Genomic DNA, 24498 nt, shown 5'->3' with positions numbered 1-24498 from the left:
TTAAATTTAGGCTGGATAGGACACAAACTTTATTAATCGATCTCTTTACAGCTTTTTGTTTTCACTGAAACTGTTCTGACCTTATGGCCTTTGTCTAGAAATATCTCTACAGTTCTACCAACAGGTCAATTACATATGAAAATGTCAGTCTTTAAAATTACCATGGTTCTAATTTTTATATTTTCCTTTTCAAAGTTTCACTTAGTTCTTCCTTGCATTGCACTTCAATAGTTATTCCTCTTGTACTTCCATATTGTTTGCATAATTTTACTCAATTTTCTCCAACTCTTTAATATTTAATCATTAACATTTAAAATTCTGGGGTTCTGCAATAGTAGTGATAGGTCTGCCTATCAGGAACTGGCCCGGTGTCAAGATGTCAGAGTTCTCTCTATCAGATGATATAAACTAATGATCATGGCCGAGAATTCAAAATCCCCACAATTTGAGCAGTTATTGTAAGCAGTGTTCCCACGCTAACTGAAAAACGGGGAAGAGTCTGGGAATTTTATACAGCGATCCCCAAAAAAGTGATTTTTGCACCAACTTTGAAAGTGATCACTTTCTTGCCAAATCATGTATTGCATAAGCTTCATTCGGGTGGCTGGCATAAAGCCAATTTTTGCAGCTCCAGTCAAATTGTCTTTTAGAAAGGCAAAGCAAGTTTCTATAGTTTGACCGCCTTATCCACGACCATGAGCGCAAATACACATATGCCATTCGGACCGAATTATTCTGAAATCAGGGTGAAAGGAGGAGACTTTCTTTCCCTCCATTCTCTCTTTTTGGAGAAGAGAAACTTTCACTTGACCTTTTACGCCATAACAAGTAAAAACACCCTTTTTGGACGAGTGTGTGTTTTGGCAGAATACCAGTAAGAGTTGCATCTTGAGATGGCAGAGCTTGGTAACAAAGCAAACGAAAATGCACTCGCACACTTTGTCAAGACTTCTTTCTTTGGTTTGGGTGTTTTATATGATAAAGGGGGGGGGGAACTGAAGAACAGAAAATTCAGGGTGATTCTTTCTTGGGGTAGCTGACCCGTAAGTTGTTGGCAGGTTTTGCTTTTGAGCATACAACCTACTTATGTGCTGTTTTTGTGCAAATGTTAACCTACTTATGTGCTGATTTTGTGCAAATGTTGCATCCATTTAAGGGCCAAAATCCTTATCTAAGACAATAAGCCTTGCGGGCCAATATGCTTATATTTCTTATGAAACATCACAATAATTAAGTCAATGTATGATTTTTTGGTGAGATTATTGGAAATTTTCTATCAAAATTTAATTTACAATTGGTTAACCTGCCTCTAAGACATAATTCCATATTGGTCTAAAAATGGGAAAGTACTTTTTATCTTTCTATCTTGAATTACCATACTTTCCTTTTGAAGGCTTGATAATTTTTTTTTTTTTTTTTTTTTTTTTTTAAGCTCAAGGTTGTGAGTCATCTTTATAAGTTTAAGCTCTGCTACTTTTATTTCAGATCTCTGCTGTGGGTCAGAAGCTTTGTCCTTTCCCTTGCAGTTGTTAACAAGCCTAAAAATAAAACTTAAAGCATGAATAATTTTAGTGTAGCTATTATTTCAGTTTAAAAATTCCTCCCAAAAGGAGCATTTACATTAAGTGAAATTTTAGAGTAACTAGAGGTTTTAAGTTCATCATTAACCTGTTCAAGACCAGCATCATGTATTCGCGATGCAATGATTCCACTCCTACCAGCCCGATTCTGTTCCTGCCAGCCCAGCGCCCCATATATGTGGCATTAAAACGGAATGATTTGTTTGAATTTTTAAAAGCCAGTAAATGGAGCTAAGTGGTAATTGTTTTCACATGGGTTGATTCATACTGTATTTGACCTTCATGTACTGGCGTTAGTTTCTGTTTTGTGCATCTGGTTTTGAGAGATTTCTTGAAATAAACGAACTGGAAATCATGGCTCTTTATAAGTGCGCCTGTGACTTAAAGAGTGACAGGTGTTTTTGTTTATTTCATTAGGATATTTTTTTCTATTTACCGTAATTTCCGGAAGAAACGCCGCGGCGTTTACGTGTTTAAAACTTAAATTTTCAGTGGGTGCGGCGTTTCTACCCATGCGGCGTTTAGGTGCACTAAAAATATAATATTTCCTATGATGGTCATTGTACCTAGTTTGGATGGCCTTGTCATTGTGCATAGACTGGTGTTGTTCCCACACAAAAGACCACTCAGTTGCTTTTTGCGAACGTTATTTTGTTTACATTCTTTCCCTTGAACGGACCTACATGCCTTATTCACCCTAAACAAGATCTCAGAACTATAACATTCTTCCCCCTTTCAAATCAACATTCTCCTCAGTTTGAATAGTCTCTCTCCTCTGCCATTCGATGAATCTTCCAGGACCCATCCTCTCCCCACCCCTGCCTTTTCTGCAATTTTTTTCAAAGGCGGATACGACTCCACCTGCCTTGCAATAACGAACTCTGACGTATTTCCCCTTCAACATGAATGGGTTTTTCTTGGCATTCTGCCAAATGCAGATCCCATCAGTTTGAGTACAAGTACTTGTTGGATAGTTTTACCTTTAATTTATTTTTGAGTTATGGTTTCATTTCATGCATTTTTCTTAACTGGTATGTCATATATCAGGACTTAGGTTGAGTTTTTGCATCTATACGGCCCACGACAATTTCACGCGCAATTTAATCTATTGCGGCGTTTCTGTGTAATTTTAATTTTTTTCCCGCAATTTTTCTCGAGTGCGCCGTTTACGCTGATGCGGCCTTTCTTCCGGAAATTACGGTATTTTGAAACATAACATATGCTTTCTTGGTTAATTAAAAAGTAACATTACAGAAGGGGAAAGACTATCAGCTTTCTCCATGCGTAATGTGTCTTGCTCGCATTTCTCAGGAAAGAGCCAGCGTTTTTTTTTTTTTTTTTTTTTTACCTTACTTGATTTAATAGGCTATTATATATAATGCCTTGAGTGGTCATTATATATTATGACACAGGCATTATATTTTGGTATATAATGTATTTACTTCAATATATACATTATATATTATTACATATAATGTATATATTGACGTAATCCGTAATGGATATCCCACCAGTGGAGGTCTTTCCTTGATCACTTTCCGGTTATCGTGGGCACTGTTTTTGATTTAGAAAAACAGAAAGTTTTCTAATATAAACCTGATACAGAGTTGCCAACTCTCCCGATTTTCGACCGCTCTCCCGCCAACCCGATTTACAATATATTTCTCCCGACTTCTTCTTATTCTTAAAATTTCTCACTATTTTTATGCAATTTGGCTTAATACTGTGTTAAATGAATTAAAAAAAAGTGCTTTTGGACGTCTGAAAGCAATTGAATTTTCTCTACATTATATCTAAAACAAAACCTTGCGAATCAGATAGCTTCTGCTTTGTGAGTGAGAGCATTATACGTATCCAGAAACGTCGTTCTCCAGTTCTCCAATGGGCTTCGAGCTCCACTGTGTGCCAGCTGGCATATATTAGGATGATTCCATTGGATTGTACATGTACAGTAGAACTCCAGTTAACCGAATCAACTGAGACCATAACCCTTTTGAATAATTAGATTTTTTCTGAAAGAAGGGTGTATGTATACTTTAATTAATTACTGTATGTTGAAAATGGAGGGGGGAAAACTATTTTTAAAGAGAAAGAGGTTTTAATTAATTAAAATAAAAAGGTAACACTTTTACGACACTTTCTCTCTCACACTTTCAATAAGTTCATCAGTATTTAGAATTTAAAACCCAGGGTCTGACAAATCACACGCCATCTGTTGTATCCTCAGCACTGACTTTTGAACATCCAGGAATTTTCAAAAGAATGTTTTCTTAATTCCTCAAGTGACACATCATCTTGATCTTCTCCTGTCTCTTCTTGAGCTTCTTTTTCCTTTTTCTCCTTTTCCTTCAGTGGTATGCCTTTCAACTTATTCTATGCTCGTCTTAATGCGACTGCCTTAACCAAGCTCCAAGCTTCTGCCACTGTGTAAGCACAGTCTTTCAAATTATTTTTGTTGTGGTTAGTCAGCGTGCCTTCTTTGTCTTCGGTTAGGTTAGGTTATTTAATTACGGCAAAGCCTCAAGTGCTATCTGCCTAAGGGAAGGGATGCCTTCGTGGAGGACTTTCTAAGGGAAACTGGCTCGTATACTTGTTACACGTGCCTTTTTTGTCTTCACTTTCTACCAAAAGTTTCCTTAAAAGTTACCTTCTGTAATTTCGTTTCATGTTTTCGATAACAGACTGGTCTATTGGTTGCAACAAGCTTGTGACGTTTGGTGGTAAAAAGATTGTTACAAACTGGCCATCCCTTCTTTCTAACAACTCTCCAATGGGGTGAGTTTGTGCATTATCAACAATCAAAATTACTTTACTGCCTTCTTTTCCAAGAGATTTTTGGTGCTTTTTCACCTCAGGGCTGAAGTGAAACGGAAACAACAGAAGGGGGTATATTTGGCTTCCAGTAGAGTTCACACAGGTAAGCACCGTAACATAGTCTTTACTAACTTTATGTCCTGGAGCACAACACTCCCTTTTAGATGCTAAAGTGGTTTTAGGCAAAGCTTTCCAAACAAGACCGGTTTCATCGGCATTGTAGCAGTACGGAGGTCTGCTACAAGTAAAACTTTCTCAATAAAATCTTTTGCAGCTTTGGAGTCTGCTGATAACTTCTAACCAGTTAAATCTAATTCATGGACACTGTTTCTGCACTTTAAATTTCTTAGCCAGCTGTTACTTGCTTTAAAGGATGAGTAACCAAGCTTCTGAGTCTAAGATCTTAGTTTTTCACAAAGAATTGGTCCCGAAATTGGGTTTTCTATTGAACATTGCTGCAAAAACCACTTGAAAACGACATCTTCTAAATTTTTGTTTGTTGCTGCTTTCATTGATTTTCTTGAAGAACTTCCATCTTTGTTTTCAAGCGGTGACATTAAAGTGTAGGTTTGGCTCCTTTTAATATCTGAAATCGTACATTGTCCAACACGGTACATCTTAGCCAACTGTTTACCCATAACTTCTTATTTGATTGCTCTATAATTTTTAGTTTATCAGCTAACGATAACATGTTTTCTTTTAGGAGTGGTGATGAATGACGAAATGCACTCACAAGCAAAACAACACACCAACGTGAAAGAGTACTGTCACAGTACTGTAGCAGGTCAATGACTGAGTGACTAGTAATCAAAACAAACAGTAACAGTTGGGTGGGGTCGGGCCAGCCACTTGTAAACAGCGACAGTACTGTAGCCAATAATAGAACTGCACTATGAGATGGTGACTCATCATCCCAGTAATGTTCATGCTGCACCTACACTAGCTTCATGCAGGGGAGGATAACACTGCATATGGAAAAAATCATTATTTTGCAAATCGCAGTATGTTTCCATCGTAATTTTTTTCTTCAATTCTGAAAGCAATTTAGATAATTAATTTGGATAATTATTAATATATTTACTGTAAAATGCATTGCTGGCAAATTTAACATTCACCATTCTGAAGCTTTGGAGTCTGTCGTCTTCCCTTACCTTTAAGGTTTGCCTACACTGTATTCAACAATTTTTCATTGCCCACCAAGTCATAAGTTTTGTTGGCCTACATAATCTTCTGATAAGTTGTTTATTGAATACATATTGTCAATGATTTTCAAATGAGTGATCTAGCATATATCTCTTGCTGTGACATTATAACTTTGATAATATATGAAAACAGTGTGAACTGATATTCCTTAATCACACATCCAAAGTAAAATGTGGAAATGTCCTCTAGCAGTTACTTCTAGCCACGGTGGCTATACAAAATATTGATTTCTTTATGTTATGCACGTTAAACATGCTATATGCTATAACTTTAATCAGTTCACATTTGTACCGTATATTATTTGTCCAGCTAATATGATTTTGATTTCTATACTTCTTCATGGTATTGCAGCATATATGGTAATAGTGGTTGTGTATGCATATATGTGTGTGTGTGTATTTTGTGTACAAATGTGTAGGTATATGTCTATATATGCACAAATATACACACATATTGTTTATGCTGTTCTATATTCATTTTAAGATAACCTGTGAGTTAAGGGGTAATACGATTGGTTCAAACCGATGAAAAAAACTAATTAAAAGCTCTGAAATCATAAAAACTATGTTACAGAGCTATTACTTTGTACCCATCAGGCCTCAAGCTAATTTCATATATGTAATAATATTATGTACATTTAAACTAAATTATGCCATAAGATAATAACAAATTAAATAAAATTTACCTTAAATATATTTTGAGTTTGCTCTTATTTCTGCTAAAGGCAGGCAGATTTTCTTTTGAAATAAATATGCTGTCTTTTCCCCCATATGTTTCCATCATATACACTGAAGAAACAAAGCATTATGACAACTTACTTGGTAACGCGCTGCGTGACCTTTGGCATGCAAAACAGCTGCAACTCACCTTGGCATGGATCCACAAGTATTTGGTAGATGACTGGAAACGAGTTGTACCAAATATCTAAGCAGTGGTCATGCATTGTTGAAGTATTCCGACATGGTGTTGTTTGAGCTCTGAGCTGCGGCTTCATGACATCACAAATATGCTCTATCGGGTTAAAATCTGGCAAGTTAGGTAGCCAGGACAATCATTGGAATTCATTCTTATGCTCCTCGAACCACTCCAACACAATTCGAGCCTTGTGACGTGGTGGGTTGTTCTGCTAGAAGATTCCATTTCCACTTGGGAAGACAGGCAGCATGTAAGGGTGCAATTCATCTGCAATTATATTCAGATAGTCCGCAGTTTTTATGGTCTATTCTACCACAACTAAAGGGCTCAGAGTCACCCATGAGAACTTCCTCCAAAATATAATATCACCACCAACAGCCTGTGCATGCTCTTCTGTATGGGGGGGGGCAGCAATTGTTCGCCTGGAAGATGCCATACCTTGACATGACCATTAAGATAATGAGTGAGAAATCGTGGTTCATCCGACAAAGATAGTTTCATTTATCCGTGGTCCAGTATTGATGATGTTCCTGAGCCCACTGTAAGCATAGTTGACGATAATGCTTAGTCAAGAAACACACAAGTGGAACATCTTCTATGCAATCCCATCTTCAACAGTATACACTGAACTGCAGTTAAACCTGCATTGTATTAGGCTGTCAGCTGAGCCACTATCTGGCACTGATTTTTCTGTATCAAGCGGAACAGTCTCCTATGTCCTTTTTCTTTGATGATACGTAGATGTCCAACACCTTGACATCTACTGCTGGTTTCACCATCATTTATCCACTCTGTATAAATATTAACAATAGCAGATCATGAACAACCTACCAGTCGGGCCAGATACTTGTTCCGAATCTTCGGGACATTACAATCTGCCCTCTATCAAATTCTCTTAGATCAGCAACCCTTCCCATCACTCGCAAAAGTAGCGCAAGAATGATTCCTTGCCTTCTTCAGCAGCAGTTAATTACCAATCACCTGCCCTCCATGTCATCCAGACGAGTTCACTGAAAAATGTGGGGATGGTTATAATGTTTTGGCTCATTAATGTATAATCAGTAGTGTAGATTTAATTCAGCATAAATAAAATTTCAAACTTTTTTGGGAAGGTCATGATAATCATGCAAGCAAAAGTTAAGTAGATTCTAGGAGTATTAATTTATGATATTTGTATGAAATGGAGAGTGGAATTAAATTTACTATTGCGGTGAATGTACTGCTCAACTGTTTAGGAATTATCATGTGACAGATTACAAACATTAATCTTAATTTTCACTATAAGCATATTATTACATTATATGGATACTTGTAATAATTTTATTGAAAACTGTGTCAATTTATTAAATTTTATGTAAATTAATTATGGATATATCAGTGAAAATTTTTTCTCTCTTTTCTTATTGAATTTCTTGATCTCTAGTGAATATTGCAGCTGGATCTCAGAATACTCGAACCTCCATTGAAGTGGGATTACCATCATCCTCCTCGCCACAACAGCCCCCAGCCCATATATCTAAACTTGAGAAAAGGTATTAGTCAAAATGTTTCCAAAGTGAATTTATATATACAAAATGCGGCAGAGAAAACTCTCTGACTTGGGAAGCTAATAAAATCCAAACCAAATATGATATGAGAAGTTTCATTTACTGAAAGTACACCTAATGCCATTTTACTCAGTGTTTTTTTTTTCTTTTTTTTTTTTTTCTTTTGTTCGTTTGTTTGTTGTTGTTTTAAATAAAATGTCATTCAAGTAGTAACTTGAATTTTTTATGCACTGATTAAGCCTTTCTGTATAGTTGTTGAGTACTTTGAAAGTCATTTTGGGCATAATGACAAATTTCTGCTGTATCACCTCTTTCAGAGCTTTTAAAGTTGAACAACTGTAAATGTTTTTTTTTTTTTTTTTTTTTTTTTTTTTTTTTTTTTTTTTTTTTAAATCAGAAACAGGGTCCTGTCAATCAAGTGCCAAGAAATTGTGAAAGATCGCAGTGTGAGTGTCAGTGATCTTCTGTGAATAAACTGCTGTACAGTGAAAGTGTGATGTTGTCATGACCATGCTGTGATTTGATCTGGTCTAACAAAATTTAGTATTCAACAATGCGCTGCCTGCCTTGTTACTCCTTTCTGAACTGTAGCTGTGATCTTTCCAAATTGGGGAGCCTTTCTGCCGCACCCTATATATATATATATATATTTCGTGGAGCTACAGCTCCTGGTAACTTTTTAGCAAGATCGCTGCTATGTTTCTACCTACTACTATTTCGTACCTTTTTGCAGCATTATGCGCAAAAATTTTTGAGACCAAATAGGTCTTGCTAGTTAGCTTTACAATTTCTATTTCAATTATATATATATATATTCATATTCATGTGAATGCTACATGGGATGTTTTAAACATCGTTTTTTTGAATTGTTGCTTCTAACTTATACTTCCCTAAATAAGAAAAAGTATTGCAAACAAAATTTAATTATTGTGAATTAGGATTTGTTCGAGTGAAATGCACAAAAATCGGTGAAATTAAAGTTTAAAAATATTGCTGGCACAGTCCTTTGGAGAAATTTCAAAATAATTCAACAGCATGTATTTATATATTTGCCCCAATTTTTCTTATGCTTGCTCAAGATTTGAGATGTGATTATTTTCTAAAAAGACATAAGTAAGTTCATTTTATTAAACATCTCATTACTGGAACTGAGAAGTGGATATGGTACAAGAAAAAGATCATGGAGTAAGCCAAAATTTTATGAAAATTTCTTTAATAATATCAAGAGGGGGTTGCATTTCAGAAAAGTAATGCTTTGTGTGTGGTGGAATTACAAAGGCATTGTATACTATGAATTGTTGCCACCAAATCAGCCAGTAAATTCAGAAAAATACTGATCCCAAATGGCTGTTTTTCAAGGCAGAAATTGAAGCAAAATGCTTAGAACTTGAATCCTCAAGATGATATTTTCAATTACGACAATGTTGAGCCCACATTTCAGTGGATGTTGAAGACTCGTTGAGTATGATAGGGAGTTTTATGACATTCCCTTTCCCATATTCACTAAGTTTTGCACCCCTTGATTTTCATTTTTTTAGGTAACCTCAAAATTCTCTGAACAACTGAGTTCACTTATGTGGAGACTTAAACAATGCCTAGATAACTTCTTTATGAATAAATGTAACGACTTTAAAAATTGAATTTTCCAGTTGCCACAAAGATGACAAAAGGTCATAGAACAAAGTGGTGCGTATATGATTCCATGAAATTTTCCTATGTTTTTGTACTTTTTCATTTGAATTCATTATTTAAAAAAAAATTCCTTATGATCCAATATATGATTACTTTAAGAGGGGAGAGATGCTCAGTGCAAAGAAAATAAGAGGAAAAGTGAAAAAGGCGGCAGAAAATGAAATGCTGCAACTGCTTTTCAAAAACATGCAGAACTGAAACAAGAATTGTTAGAAAAAGTCATAGTATATTTAAAGAAAGGGTGTATTATATACTGTTGGGAGAACAAGTCTTTTTCTTGTCTTGGCTGTACCTTTTCATTCTCATGATGTTTTTTTGCAAAAATATGTAACGTAATTTAGAAATCACTGTATAATGTGGTTGATCATGATAGCGAATAACTTCATTACTTTCTTTCTTCAGTGTAATGTAATTTTTTGTTATTCACCTTTATCTTGAAATACAATATTCATAATGTTTATTATTAATAATAAACTGTTTAGCAGTGATAAAAAGATTGCTAAATCAGTCACTGAATTTTTAGCAAAATGATTTAGAAACCATATAAGAAGAGGCCAGTGCACTGCAAACATATGAATTATTTAAAATGAGAATCTTTATTAACAAATGGGAAAGCAAGCAATTGTACTGTGAGATTATAAATAATGGATCCAGTCAAATTTTCAAAGAATTTACTGCCTGTGCTAAACTCAAATTCATGATCCTTCTGATTGAAGTTAAACCTCTTGTAAGTAATCAAAATTTATGAAAGCAGAGAATTAAATGGGCCATTTTACAAATCTGATAAATGTTGTATATGAACAGTTCATCAGGAGTGAATCCAAAAATGCAGAATATGAAGAGTTAAATGCATTTAATTTATTATCTTTTGAAAAGGAACCGTTTCTGAAAGTAATTGCATCGCCTTAATTTTATGGAGATGGTATGAATTAACTTGCTTTTCAAAATAGAAGGACACAATTCTCATTTAAATAGCTTTTAATTCCATGAAATATTTCTGAAACACTGTTCCTGGTCTTTGATTATACATTAGGCCTTACTGTAATCTTACATAAAACAAGCAAAACTCTGCTAAAAATATATTATATTTGTAAATAACAATATTATATAATTACAATTTTATGAAAAATGCAGCTAATAATATATAGTTCAACAGTGTAAAAATTTTAACACCTTAAGTAATATTAAATACAGTCAAAAGTCATTAATTCGGACACCCATAATTCGGAATGATCTATAATCCAGACCTCAATGCTACAAACTTTCTGCTCATGCGTCACGTTGAGTTAATAGCGAAAGACCTTTACGGCTGCGAATAGGCGTGGGCGCGTGCGCAAAATACGTTTACGAATGTGCGTTTAATGTATAACGGACAGTATAAGCTAAGCTAAAATTATCTAATTCAGTTAATGTTGCAGATTGTGTTGTTCCTTAATCTTCGAATTGGATCCAGCTTATTACTTTTTGCAGACTGTTAGAGCAATTTTATAAAAGTAAGCTTGAACTTTCGATTATGTCAAAAATAATTTCTGATATATATTTACTAATATGTAAAGGATCTACAAAGCGAAAGTATGTTTCGAAGTCCATTAAACAAAAAGTGGAATTGCTGCAAAAAATGGATAAAGGCATATCCTTTGTTTATCTAACCATTCCAAAATCTGTTTATCAATTTCACGCTGCTCTGCGGCATGCAATGAATTGGAAGTTTATCTGTCAGCACTATCCTTATCTTCAGGGCAGATGTTTTTATTTTATTTGGCTTATAATTCCTTACTAAATGTATTATTTCATCTCGATGTACTCCGTCTTTGATATGATTTAAATCAAATTCCTCGTCATTATAATTCGCTTCCGATAGCCAAGAAAGTGGTTATTGAAACCACTTTCTTGGCTATCGGAAAACAGAGGTTATTGAAAACAAAAAAATTTCGATTGACAAATTAGTCTGTATTCTCGACACAGCACTTATAGGACTTGGACAGCGGAACTTTGTAACTGAACAAGAAATTATGTCTGTTTATAGAATTAAAGAGAATGCATTATCACATAAAAAACGAAACAACTTACATTGAAAGAAATGTTTAATAAAGTAAACAAATAAATATTAAGCCCCCCCCCCTTTTCTTTTTTCTTTTTTTTTTTTTTTTTTTTTTTTGTAAATTTTGATACACTTTAGATCATAATTTTTCTTTATTTCATAAATTACGGTTTCATATTTTTAATTTTATAATTTCTGCATGCCATCTTACCAGATTTAAACTGATGATCTAGAATTCGGAAAAATCGATAACCCGGAATCGCCGAAGTCCCAACAAGTCCGGATTAATGACTTTTGACTGTAATAGTCATTATATTGTAAAATAAAATCATTTTTTACACCTAAATGTTATATCTAGTTAAAAATTAGATAATTTTTCAAATAACTTAAAACTCAAATTTTGTTGAATTTTAATGTTGCACAAAACAGCAGACTAAGTTTAGCATACATTTTGAACAAAACTCTAATAATTACTAAGGCAGTCAGACAGTGCCATCTTTTTTAGGAGAAAAAAAAAATTGCAAAATGAAAGGAGTGACAAGCATATTAATATTGAAAGCAGTGGTTAGAGCAAATGCAGACATGGTGCCATCTCTTGAGAAGTTTCTTTTTATCATTCCATTTCATTATTTTCTCAAAGTTTCTGTGATTCAAACTCATTTCATTTTCCAAAATGATTATTTTCACCAAATTGAAGAATTTCTGTTTTCCATAAATCTTTTTCTGTTCATTTCTCTGCTCATGCTAATGCATATCGCCTCATGTAGCAAAAAAATGGCTTTCCTGTTATGTATATTTCTCTCTTGAAATTTGGTCTTCTCAATCTTTGCTTTCTCGTGAACTCGTTGATTTGAAAGTGGTTGTCATCAATACAGGATTTTCACCATGGCCGTTGATAAAGCCTTTAAAAAACGTTCATCTTGCCATCAAAGAAGACATTCTGCTGATAGAAATAATTTTAATAGCCTTGTCATCATTCCATTTCATATGTGTATCATTTATAAAATTGCACATATTGTCCAGAAGTTAAATTAGAAGTCATTTTACCACTTATCAGTAAAATCCGCTGTTCAATTCTTAAAGATCCCATCTCTGACTTTAATTTTGGGGGAATTTATGTGATCTTGATGTATCAGCGTAGACAGAAATCGCACCCACTGGTTTCAAGTATTAGATTTTTTTCATGATTACCACAAAAGAAAGGATGAATTGGATGCATATGTACAGATGAATCAAGTAGGTTTATAAAGAAGGATAATCCAGTATAGCCACCTGCAGTCGATTTATATCAGTCCAGGTCTGATCACCTACATGCAATGAGTAAGCACCTTGCTGTAGCTTCTTCATGAGTGCTCGAGTTAGACTGCTTCTCTCAGACTCCTAAAACCAACCTGGAGACTTCCTACTGTAGATGTAAGTTGCACTGTCTAATGGAGGGTTGCATCTCAATTCCTACATTTATAGCATATTTATGTGTGATATGAGGTATGTTGGTCAAACAAAATGAATTTTATGAGGTATTATGGGTATAAAAAGAAAATTTACCTCTATCCTTCAGTCATAGACACTATATGTGTCCAAGTCGTAATCCTCTTCATCAGAAGAAATAATTAAAGACTTGCATAAATCTTCATGTCACATGGGATGCTGTTGCAGAAAGCACAATCAGTGATTGCTTTTGTCATGCTAAATGCATGCATGCCAAAAAGAACAATGATATTGAAGAATATGATGATATTGATACAGTTTTTTCCCTGAATTCAAAAATATTAAATGTGATAACGTTATTTTTTCTTATTATGTAAGGGTAGATGAAGACTTGGAAGTCTGTGGAAAACTGAGTGACAATAACATAATAAAAGTATCCGAGAAGATGAAAAAGAAGAGAATGCAGAGACTGTTAATTGTCTTGATGATCAAGCCATAATGGACACTATAAAACTGTGAAGCATTTATTCAGATTGACCTTTCCTCTGAAAGTAAACTGAAATATTTACTTCAAATCGAGAAGCTGGCTGAAAAATGTAGGCATAATAAACAAAACGAAGCATCCATTTTATCATTTTCCTGAAACTGTAATTCACATTTTTAATTAAAGTTTACTTTTTACTGCATATATTTTGCACATTTTATGATTAAGGTAAGTCTTTATAGCTTTTTAATGTTTAATTCTAGATAACATAGTGTAATATATTTTCTGGTGTTATACATGCTAGATTTTTGAGACACATGTCAAAAATGTGATTTTCTAAATTTGGAAAAAAATAAATGTAACAAAGCTAAAAATGCAAGCATTACCCAAGACCATGATGTTTACTTAAAAATGTTGAATGCGCAAGAAGATAAGATTTTGGCATCTCAAAATCTAGATAGATATTTCTCTTTTTCTTTTGACTTGCTTTTGATATTGCTGTATCCAAAGATGTCAGCATCTATTGCATATTATAAACATTATATGTATGTTTTTAAATGAGAGATTTGACAATTTTTATGATGATAACAATATGTATGCATGAGACAAAACTATTGCATCTGGGGGTGCCAGAAATTGTGTTGTTTGAAGCATTTGGGAAATGTAACCACGCTACAACATGCAGTAGCATATGGTGATGTGTGCACTGGACAGAATACGAATTTAAAATTGTCTTTAATATGCCTTAAAGTTGTACAATCCTCCCAAAATACAATAAAAATTATCAGTTATCTTTTTTTTTTTTTAAATTCTGGAACATTCTTATGTATCAAATGGTGACAATTTTGGAACTATCAAGATAACTACAAGAAAAAAAATTGCTGCGTATTCCTACAAATTATTATACCTTCATACAACAGTGTATAAACGATGTACAGACTGCAAAGTTTATTTTACATGAAGGTGATTTTTGTTTCGAGGAAACCACTAGAAAATTCAATTCTAATATGAAAAAATAATTGAAGAGGTAAATTGGCGGAAGAATATGTTGGGTAAGGGTTTTAAAAAACAAACCATGCTGTATAAAACTTCGTTGATTGAAATGCAGAGTTTAAAACACTAGATTTATCCCCCATGCAAAAGAAGGCCACTAAAATTTGAAAATATAATACTAACATCATTACATCATTATATAGACCCATTGCATACGAAAAATTCAATGATATGATATATGATAGATCTATTACCTTATATTCTTCCAATAGACTGTTTTCAAAAAACATTCTCATAATGAAAGAAATTAAAAATGGCACATATTAAAATAAAGGTTTTATTAAAATGGCATTTCCTCAGAAAATTGTCTTTTTATTTTTTGGCAAAATTTCTTTAAAAAGTGGTTTGATTAAATTGGAATCTCATACTTAATATTTCATTATTGAAAGTGGTGTAAGCCCATTTGAGGTCATCAAAAGTATAAATTTCTTTTAACTATAAAAACATTCTTATTATACATTTAAATCACTTTAATATTTAAAAAAAAATGTAAAATGAGCACATTAATATATACTAGTATTTTTCAAGCCATCCAAATAAAAACCCTGAAGTATCTCCATATAACATGAAATGAACTTGCACCACTTTTAAAGAAAATGGCTCATTTCATTACTGTCATCATCAAGAGATGGCTGTATTTCCGTGCTTTGTTCCACCTATTTTGCAATTGGACTTTATTTATTTATTTATTCCTGTCCTGATAAAGAGGGACCTATGTCTGATCACCCTTGAAACTGGTAGAATTTTAATCACATTCTATGCCCAACTAATATGGTGGTTTTGCCTAACTTTAAATTTTACGTTGGTGTTTGTCTTTTAATTAAGTTTTTTGTTGACTTCTGCCATGTATCAATATTTTACCATTCTGCAGTTAGCATGCACCTCATATATATATATATATATATAATGAAAAAAAAAGTAATTTAGAGTAAATTTATCACAAAGACCAAAAATGGAAATTCAAATAAATTTCATATATATATATATTTTTTAGAATATAGCAAATGAACCATCTGAATATAGATATCATAATATCACCATTCTAATGGTCATGCGGTCCTCATGAGAAGTATGTAACTTCAAAAATTCAAGCATTTTCATATGTATTAAGGAATTAAATAAACACTTTATAAGGTATTTCTCCCACTTCCCTAGCGTGCCTTCGTGGTGTTACGGTAGCTCGCTGGACCGGTATTCCAGAGGTCCATGGTTCGATTCCCAGCGAAGGCGGTTGCTAATTTTTCATCTCTACGGCTTCCAAAAATTCTAATGGCTCTACAACTTTAATAACTTTAGGCCAGAATCGCTTTAAAATAGATCCAAAAGTGCAATTTATAGCCTTCTGTAAAACTTGGAATGGGATTAGAGTTCGCATCATCAGTTAATTACATTGAAGTGAAATCTTCAAGTCCCATAAATAAAATTGAATTTGAAAAATGCTAATGAAAGATTCAATTATTTTTTTAGTTTGAATTTTATGAATTTTAAAACATATTTTTTATTTAAATGTGAATATCGCATTTTCTAGGTTTAGATTTGGGAAGCCTTTAGATGCCCTAGAAAATAAGGAAAATAATCGAGTTAGTTATGAAAATCTACATATGGACCATATAGCAGCCCTTATTGCTGAAGGTTATGCTCAGAATGAAGTCATCAGAGCTCTGGGAATAGCAAGGAATGACCTACAGATGGCAAGGGATATTCTACATGAATTTGTCACCAAGCGGAAATGAAAGTTTGCATAGATATTTGGATTTATAAACCTAGTCAAGACTTTCCAAGTTAAACATACCATTGAGAGCACAATGGATGAAAGTTTGACTTTGGAAGTTAAAGGAACACATACTGAATAACAGATCTTGCTCAAAAATTATGAAAAAGCAGATTTGATTTTATGCAAACTTCTTGAGTCATGCATATATAGTGCAAAAGAAGCCAAAGGTTCAGGCCTCATCGTCTTCAGCTGCTCAGACTCAAGGGTCTGGTATGTTATGCACAAGTATTTGAGATAAGGTACAAAAAAAATTCTTGTGCTGCTGACTGCTCAAATTGCTTAAAAGTTGCAGTTGGCGGGCCAATTGCAGTTTATTCATATTTGATACTACCATATGCAATGAAGTGAGTGTAAGGTGCATGTGGAGCCGGTTTTCTCCATGTGGCGTGCTCTCTACTCATTTTTTGGATTTAAGTGCATGCTCCAGATAATTATCAATATACTATAAACCAATTTTTATTCTTCATCTTTCAATGCATTCGACTTTTACAGCGAAATTGAGTGCTGTATTGCCAGCACAAATATTCAAGATAAGTGATATCTTTGTTAGAGAATTGCGCTTTAAGCCTTCGAGTCCTACTAAATGTAACTGGTGCCTACATAAAAGTGGCAGACATATATGGTGTGGTTATCATAAAATATTTTTTTACAAAAAATCTTCAAAACACATAAGAAAGCATACTGAGAATTGACTCTTGTTTCTTATGAATTGTGTTTAATAAGTTTTAGTTCATTTATGTGTCGCATGACTACAAAAATGTGTTTAAAATAATCATATTTAAAGTATTTTAAGGGGGGGGTTTAGATGTAAATTCTAATCAGTAATTTATATTTCAGTTATGTTAATTTTATCTGTGATGTTTTTGAAGAAAATATTTTAATATTGCACATACTGAATGAGTCATTTGGTAAGGTATGTATGTGAAAACAATTCTGCATTGCTTGATTGTAAGTTATGTCATAAATTTATGGCACTGCTTTTTTCTTCCCTGTAAGTATTTGCTCCTTTGTGTTTTATGTTTGTGCTGTAATATTTAATAATGTAAAGAAATTATTTTTCTTAAAAGTAAGATATTACTAATTGTTTTGTAATTTAAATTTTTTTATATTGCTTACTTTTTCAAAGCTTTTATCTGTGTGAACAGTCAATTTATGTGTTTTATTTATTGCAAGTAAATGTTTATTTGTAACTAATCAAAAATCAAAGAACTGAGTATTGTTATAAACTATATTATACCAGATAAATATGCAAATTAATGTATGGTATCTCTGCACAAAATATTTGTGATACTTCTACCAGGTCATAAAAGTTTAGGTGCTTCATTTCTTATATCGTTTCCTTTTATTATTCCCTCCTTTAAAAAAAAAAAAAAAAATTAAATGCTTGTATATAAGTAATTGTTTTGACGCTTTTTTATACCTATTTTAAAGTAGTTTAATCAGCCAAATGAATGTATAAGCAAAAGTATCTGAATATTTTTTTTATGGCTTATCTGATGATAAATCAGGGTTCATGGCGGTCCTTACAAGTGCTTATAAGTCCTTATATATGAAAATGAAATATAAAGCCCTTATAGGTGCTTTCTTTTTCTTTAAAGCCCTTATTTTTTTTTTTTTTTTTTTATGAACGCGCATTTTTTCCCCGTACCAAAGCCGAAACTAAATAAACAACTTTTCTTCCTTGTATGCAACATAAGATGGTGAATCATACTCCCGGAAATTGCCTCCCCCCTTTCTCTGCATTAACGTAACCTATGGTGCGGGTGAGAGTACAGACAGGTGTACGTCGTTCTATTGGTCAAAGAATTGCAAAAACGGTAGAAAATTCCAGTACATTCGGTATTCTTTTCCTCCCACCCAAATACTACACACGTTTGAATTGCTATCAAGATTTTAATAATTTGCATTCTCGTTCCACGTGGTCAGTTCATATTCGTGTTTGTTATGATCGTTATGCTTATATTATGAGTATATGCATGAATATTTATAACAGTATAGTTGCAGTAACTGCTGAAGTATAGATAAATTTCCAAAAATGGGTGTGTTTTTACACAGATTAGCTTTCTAAGGAATAATATTCGGAATGGATTAAATAAAGGGAAAGTAATCTAATAGTCAAATTAATTTCATTTTTTTGCCAATACATTATACAGTATGGAGGCTGAGAGGTTCTCCCCTTTCTCCACAAAATCTCTAATATTGAAGCAGCGGAATTTTTTTTTTCGTTGCTGTCCAATCTGGATTGAATAGGACTAAAAGTTTTTGCAGTCTACCCAACCCAAGCGAAGATTGATTCTATTCCGGAAATTTAATGCAGTCTGTTGAAAATTAGAATCATTAACACCCCAGATTAGTAAGTCTCTTTTTTTTTTTCCTTTGTTTAGTTCTTTATTCTCCGAATACCGGCAGCTGTTGATTCCGATTGCGTAATATCACATGTGGAAGAATTACGCCGCACGTATTGCACAATACCTTTTGCAGAGATAATTAATTTTGATGTTCAGTCTGAGATTTGTTTATGAACACTTAAGAGTTTTACTGTGCTTTTTCTAAGCTGAATATTTCTCAGTTCTGTTGGTCTATTTTTACATGATGCACATATCGAAATGTCAAAATCATTTATTTAGCCAAGAAATCTAAAGAATGGCTACAATCTCCCCCAATCCTCTTTTTCCAGTTACTATCCGGAATATTTGGCAATTTTCGAGTATGTGGCTTAGTTTACTTTGCTTAGAATATATGTTAAGGAAAAACTGTTATGCAATGAAAATTTAGAAAATGCTGAGAATTTTGATTTGAGTTAAATTATTTAAATATTAATATGAGTGGAAAAATAAATTGTATTTATTATTAGGTGCCAAACGAATACAATTAATATGGCTTATTATTTATTTTCTATATTTTGAACTAAAATTTCATCATTAAATCTTGTAATATAGTTTAGATTTGCATAGTTTTGTTTTCTCTCATTGTAAACTAATTCTGTAAATTGAACTGTCATTTAAAATTTTAAAAAAAGTTAATTGTTTTCCGTGGTTGAGGTAATGCTCATTCTCTTAATAAGTATTGCATTGCTCATATTTTAAATTACAAGTCTAGTTTTTCTTTTAAGGTTATGCAGTTGTGTATAATGTAATTAGACAGGTGCTTATTTTTTCCTTAAAATGTGCTTTAAAAGTGCTTATAGGTGCTTATTTTTTTAACTAAAATGTGGCTACGAACCCTGTAAATTAATTTCCCACCTTAACTCTTTTGCTGTTCTAAGGGTTTCCCCCCTCAAACTTTTTATCATTGACTGTGATTAGATGACTAGTTAAATTAATTTTTAGGATTGCACTGAAATTTAACATTGAGCAGTTAAAGTTCTGCGAATAAACATACACATGTATGTAATATGCATACAATATATAATAATAATGCAGTGCATATGCATAGGGGGGAACATAATATTTGATTTCAGCAAAATCCTGATTAATTAAGAAAAAAGGAATGTTTACCTTTTATTATTTCAAATAATTAATTCTATTAGAAACAGCCTTTTTGTAATGTGTTACTTTAATGTAAATTGTTATCTAAGCACTTAATATTGAAAAAAATTCAGTGTTTCATTTAATTGCTTTATCCTTCAATCAAGTAACTTAGTCCACACAAGTGCAATAAACAACTAAGTGCTCCCATTCATTTTTGGCAGACACTGCATTCACATCGAATTTCTGAATAATAGTGTAACTGCTGTTGTCCCCTTTTAAACTCATTTAGGTAATTGGAGTTGTTAAGGCAACAAAAAATCAGCATAATATTCCTAAATTTGCAGCATTAGTTTTGAATCTTTGAACATAGAAATTTCTTCTTCAGTTACAGAAGTGCAGTTTTGTGCTAAGGAATAAGAAGCTTATGTTGCAGAGGAAAAAAAGAAAGAAACATATAAATGCTCTGTTTCCCAGTACTATTAGTCTGAGAATTACATTTTCCATTTTTCAGCAGCTAAAATTAATCAAAAAACATCTTCCATGAATGAATTAATTTTTCTAGTTCTTTCACATTCATAAAAATATTTCAGTTCTATTTAATAACCCAATTCCAATACATCTTTACCCTCATCTTATAAGGAATTTATTTCATAAGTGTTTTCATTTTTTGTAAAGAGATGGTTCCAATAGTTTGACATCCTTCCTTTCGTTATCACTTGGGCACATGCTTCTCTTTCATCATTTGCATTTCTGCCGCTGAAGAAAATACTATGTTTAGACGTTCAAAACTAGTCCAATAAATTTACGAATATCATGCTGATAACTTGTTGTCTTAGCATCTCCAATAATTGTTATTTTAACTTGAAATCATTCAGGTAATGTTATTATATCCAGTACTCTCATGTGAAATTTCTCATACATGATTGAATTGTACTTTTACTGAATTCAAGAATGAATTTATTCTTCTTAATAAATTTTGGTTTCTGTAATAGCAACTAAGTTATAACATTCCAATGTTGAGTTGTTTAGGTAATTTATGTTCATATTTTATGTAAATAATTTTTGAAAGATTTCTTAATATTCTACATATACTTTCATTTTTTATTTCAATTATTGATTTAAAGTTGGAGCTTAAACTATTTTAAACATTAAATTTCAATGATGTGTGCATACAGAACATTATATCTGTATATATATATATATATATATACACAGATATAATGTTCTGTATGCACACATATATATAGCTTCTTATATCTTCTACATCTGTTATTTTTCTCTAAAGAGATAATTTCATCAGCAGTTTGAAATATTAAAACTACTAACTGTCTACCAGCTGTGAGTTGATTCAATTTTCAAGATGTTATAGGAACGTAAGGCCAGTACTGATCCTAGCCCATTGGCCACCCTTTTTTTACCAAAAAACAATATGTTTGATAATTAATTTACTGACCTTAAATTTGGCTGCTCACATACTGAGCACCATCTTGACACCTGCTAAGATCAGCCCTGTAGAGCTAATGTTATGCTAAAACAACTAGCTTTCCTTAAAAAATTAACCTCAAAGTTACTTCAGCATCCCCAAAAATAAGTGCCATTTATAAAAGAACAGTAAGGAAAACTAGTACAACTATTTATTGCTGCTATGCAATGTTGTGTGTAACAGCATTTTGAGAATTGAAGATTTTGGTAACTATGAAAAGAGTTTAAAGAAATTTAAATGAACCTTGTAAAATTTCTTTCTTTGGAAGATAGTATTTTAAGGTAACTGTTAGGAACTCTTGTGAGGGCTGGCTTGCACTGTTGTCTGTGTATGTTAATATTTAATTTCACTACAGTGTTATTTTTTATTTCTGGCTTTATGATAATTCCAAAACAAAATAATTGTTGCTAAATACCTTCTTCCAAATATTTGGTTATAGCTGGCATCCACTCTTGAAATTCTAAGTTACTTTGTTAGATTATCACAAATTTTTACTGATTTAATTTTTAAAAAATCAAAAGCATTTACAAGATTCATGTCACCAAATATAGGCTAGTAAACTGTTACTTTACACATCACGTTGTCTTATGTTCAGATATGTTTAATTTAGGGACGAAAATTACAAAAGCATTCTATTTTTATACAGATGGCGCATAGACATAAAAATTTTAAATATATCAGTATAATGTACTGATTTTTTTCATGAAGTGCAAAATCTTGTGAACATTTTATTCAGAGTACAATTCAGTCAATCTGAATGTTTTGAATTCATGCCTGATGGCAAGATATGTATTTGCAAGCATGCAGTCATATATGCTGACATGTACATGTGTGTCTTAATTTTATTGTGTGCATTAATTTTTCATAACAGAAGGTTGTGTCCACTTTTATGACAATTGCTATCGTGTGGCATTCTTTCAATCAAATCTGATATAGCTTCCTTAAATTTGCATGCTGCTTATTTACTAGTAATTTCTTATTTACTTTCTTACAGGGAAAAAAAACCTTCTTTTCTTATTTATTCTTATAAATAACTGTGCTGTCTTTGTATGATTTTGAACTCGGACATGTCGTTTTTACTTTATTTATTTATTTTTTTTGGGGGGGGGCGTGCAATATTGCATTTTCATTCTTTTTTTTCTTGAGAAGTTTTAAACATTATTCAAGTATAAATCATATTTGCCCAAAAAATAATTAATCGGGATTTTACTTTAAATATATAATAAAAGTATCTTTTTTCCCATATGCTGAAAATGGCATTGTAAGTTTTTATTATTATTATTTTTATATAATGAGAGAAACAAGTATAAGATTTGTATCTTAAAAAGTATTTTTGTATTGCCCTAACATAAATATGATTATTTCTTTTTATCATGTTCATTTATGTTTCTGCAGTTTACATCTGATTTTGTACAAATTTATTTATTCTTATTTTAAAATTGTATTTAAATGTAACTGCTGTGTAACTAAAATGATTAAATTTTTCATGCCATTTTTCTGCAATTCAGTATTAGAAAATATTTTTATACGTGCAGCCTTGTCATCATTATAATTTCATAATCATGTATAGTAATCATAATTATGGTTTCTGGCTTTTCATTGCAGAGCTTCATTTTCAAAAATATTTATTTTGAAATTTAAAATCGTAAAGCAATATATTTTCTCTTTCCGTATATTTTACCCTAATAGTAATTTTCTTATATGAAGACATTTTATTTTCCATCTTCCTAAGTGCATATAACCATAGATAATACATTGAAATACTGTGGAAGTGGAGTACAGAACTGTTTGTGCAATGTTTCATTCTGTGTTTTCATATATATATATAGTCTACTTAAATAATCTAAAAATATTTTCTTATTTTTATTAGATTCAATGAACTTCCCCTTCATTATTTAGCTTTTTTTTTTTTTTTTTTTTTTTTTAATTCACACAGAGTTTTATCCTTAAATATGGCTTTATATATCTTCCATTTCACTTTTAATGCATCTAATGAGCAAAGGCATTACAATTTGTGCCAAATCAGTGTTCTGTGTGGAGATGAATCCACTGGAAAGTTCTGAACCTGAAATGCCTATCTTTCAAAAGATGCATTTTCCTAAAAAAGCTTTGAGATTATAAACATGCACTTCCTTAGATTTTTTTAAAATTTCCTTGTGACTAAAGTTATTAGCATAATTAATGCGTTTTCAACAATACTGAAATTACTGTACAGTTCCAATTAATTTAAAATGTGTACAAATCTTCACCAAAGTGGTACTTTTAACCACTCTTATTTGATATTTGCATATCTGTTCAAAGAAATGTAATGTATTTTGATAGTATGTATTAATAGAAGATTGTACATTTTAACTCCGTTAATATTTATTTTCAGCTTTGCAACAAAATAAAAGTGTCTTTTTTATTTACAGCTGTCTTTATTGAACTTACAGCTATTTTTTTTTATGTTAGTATTTTAATTCCATTTAAAATGATTTTTAATGAATTAAGAGCATTGTTTAAAGCTATCACGTAAGGAAGATATCATATAAAATATAGTAGCGAAAGTACACATTTATTTTTATAATCGGTAATATTTTTTTAATACAAAAAGTAAAATGAGAGAATGCAAGAAAACACAACTAAAACAATGCAAAGAATGCAAAACTTCTCATAAGATATTTGTTACATACAAGCCACTTGCAAAATTTTAAAATTTATTTGCTTCCAACACATTGAAAATTTGAAAGTACCAGCATGACTTAGAGAACTGATGAACTGTAATATATTTGATCTGGATATTACACTGTCCAGTCACATTAATGTGGCCACCTGTCAAAAGCCAGAATAACCGCGTTCTGCAGAACAGACCACTGTGAGACGAGCAGGAAGAAGAGAGTCAATTATGTTTTGAAGCCGTTCACTGGGATGTTGAGCCATGTTGACTCTAGTGCAGCGTGTGACTGCTCTAGGTTATGCGGTTGAGGATCTATGTCATAAACAACCCAATCAAGGTGGTCTCACAGATCTTCGAT

The 24498-nt window shown here is 32.3% G+C and overlaps 1 protein-coding gene across 1 annotated transcript in view; it reads left to right on the top strand.

The window, feature by feature from the left end:
* Nucleotides 1-23888, top strand: part of Cbl (E3 ubiquitin-protein ligase CBL) — a 124311-nt gene extending 100423 nt beyond the window's left edge. The window contains exons 11-12 of the mRNA XM_085813880.1: nt 7936-8044; nt 16286-23888. Of these exons, the coding sequence (XP_085670006.1) occupies nt 7936-8044; nt 16286-16490 (314 nt within the window). The 3' untranslated portion in view covers nt 16491-23888. The remainder of the gene's footprint in view (nt 1-7935; nt 8045-16285) is intronic.
* The last annotated feature ends 610 nt before the right edge of the window (nt 23889-24498 follow it).

This window comes from Stegodyphus dumicola, chromosome 3, assembly GCF_044657685.1.
Source record: "Stegodyphus dumicola isolate Sdum_Otavi_A_Nest chromosome 3, ASM4465768v1".
NCBI lineage: Eukaryota > Metazoa > Arthropoda > Arachnida > Araneae > Eresidae > Stegodyphus > Stegodyphus dumicola.
Note: the sequence above shows the minus strand (reverse complement) of the source record. Positions and strands in the feature narration are given on the sequence as shown.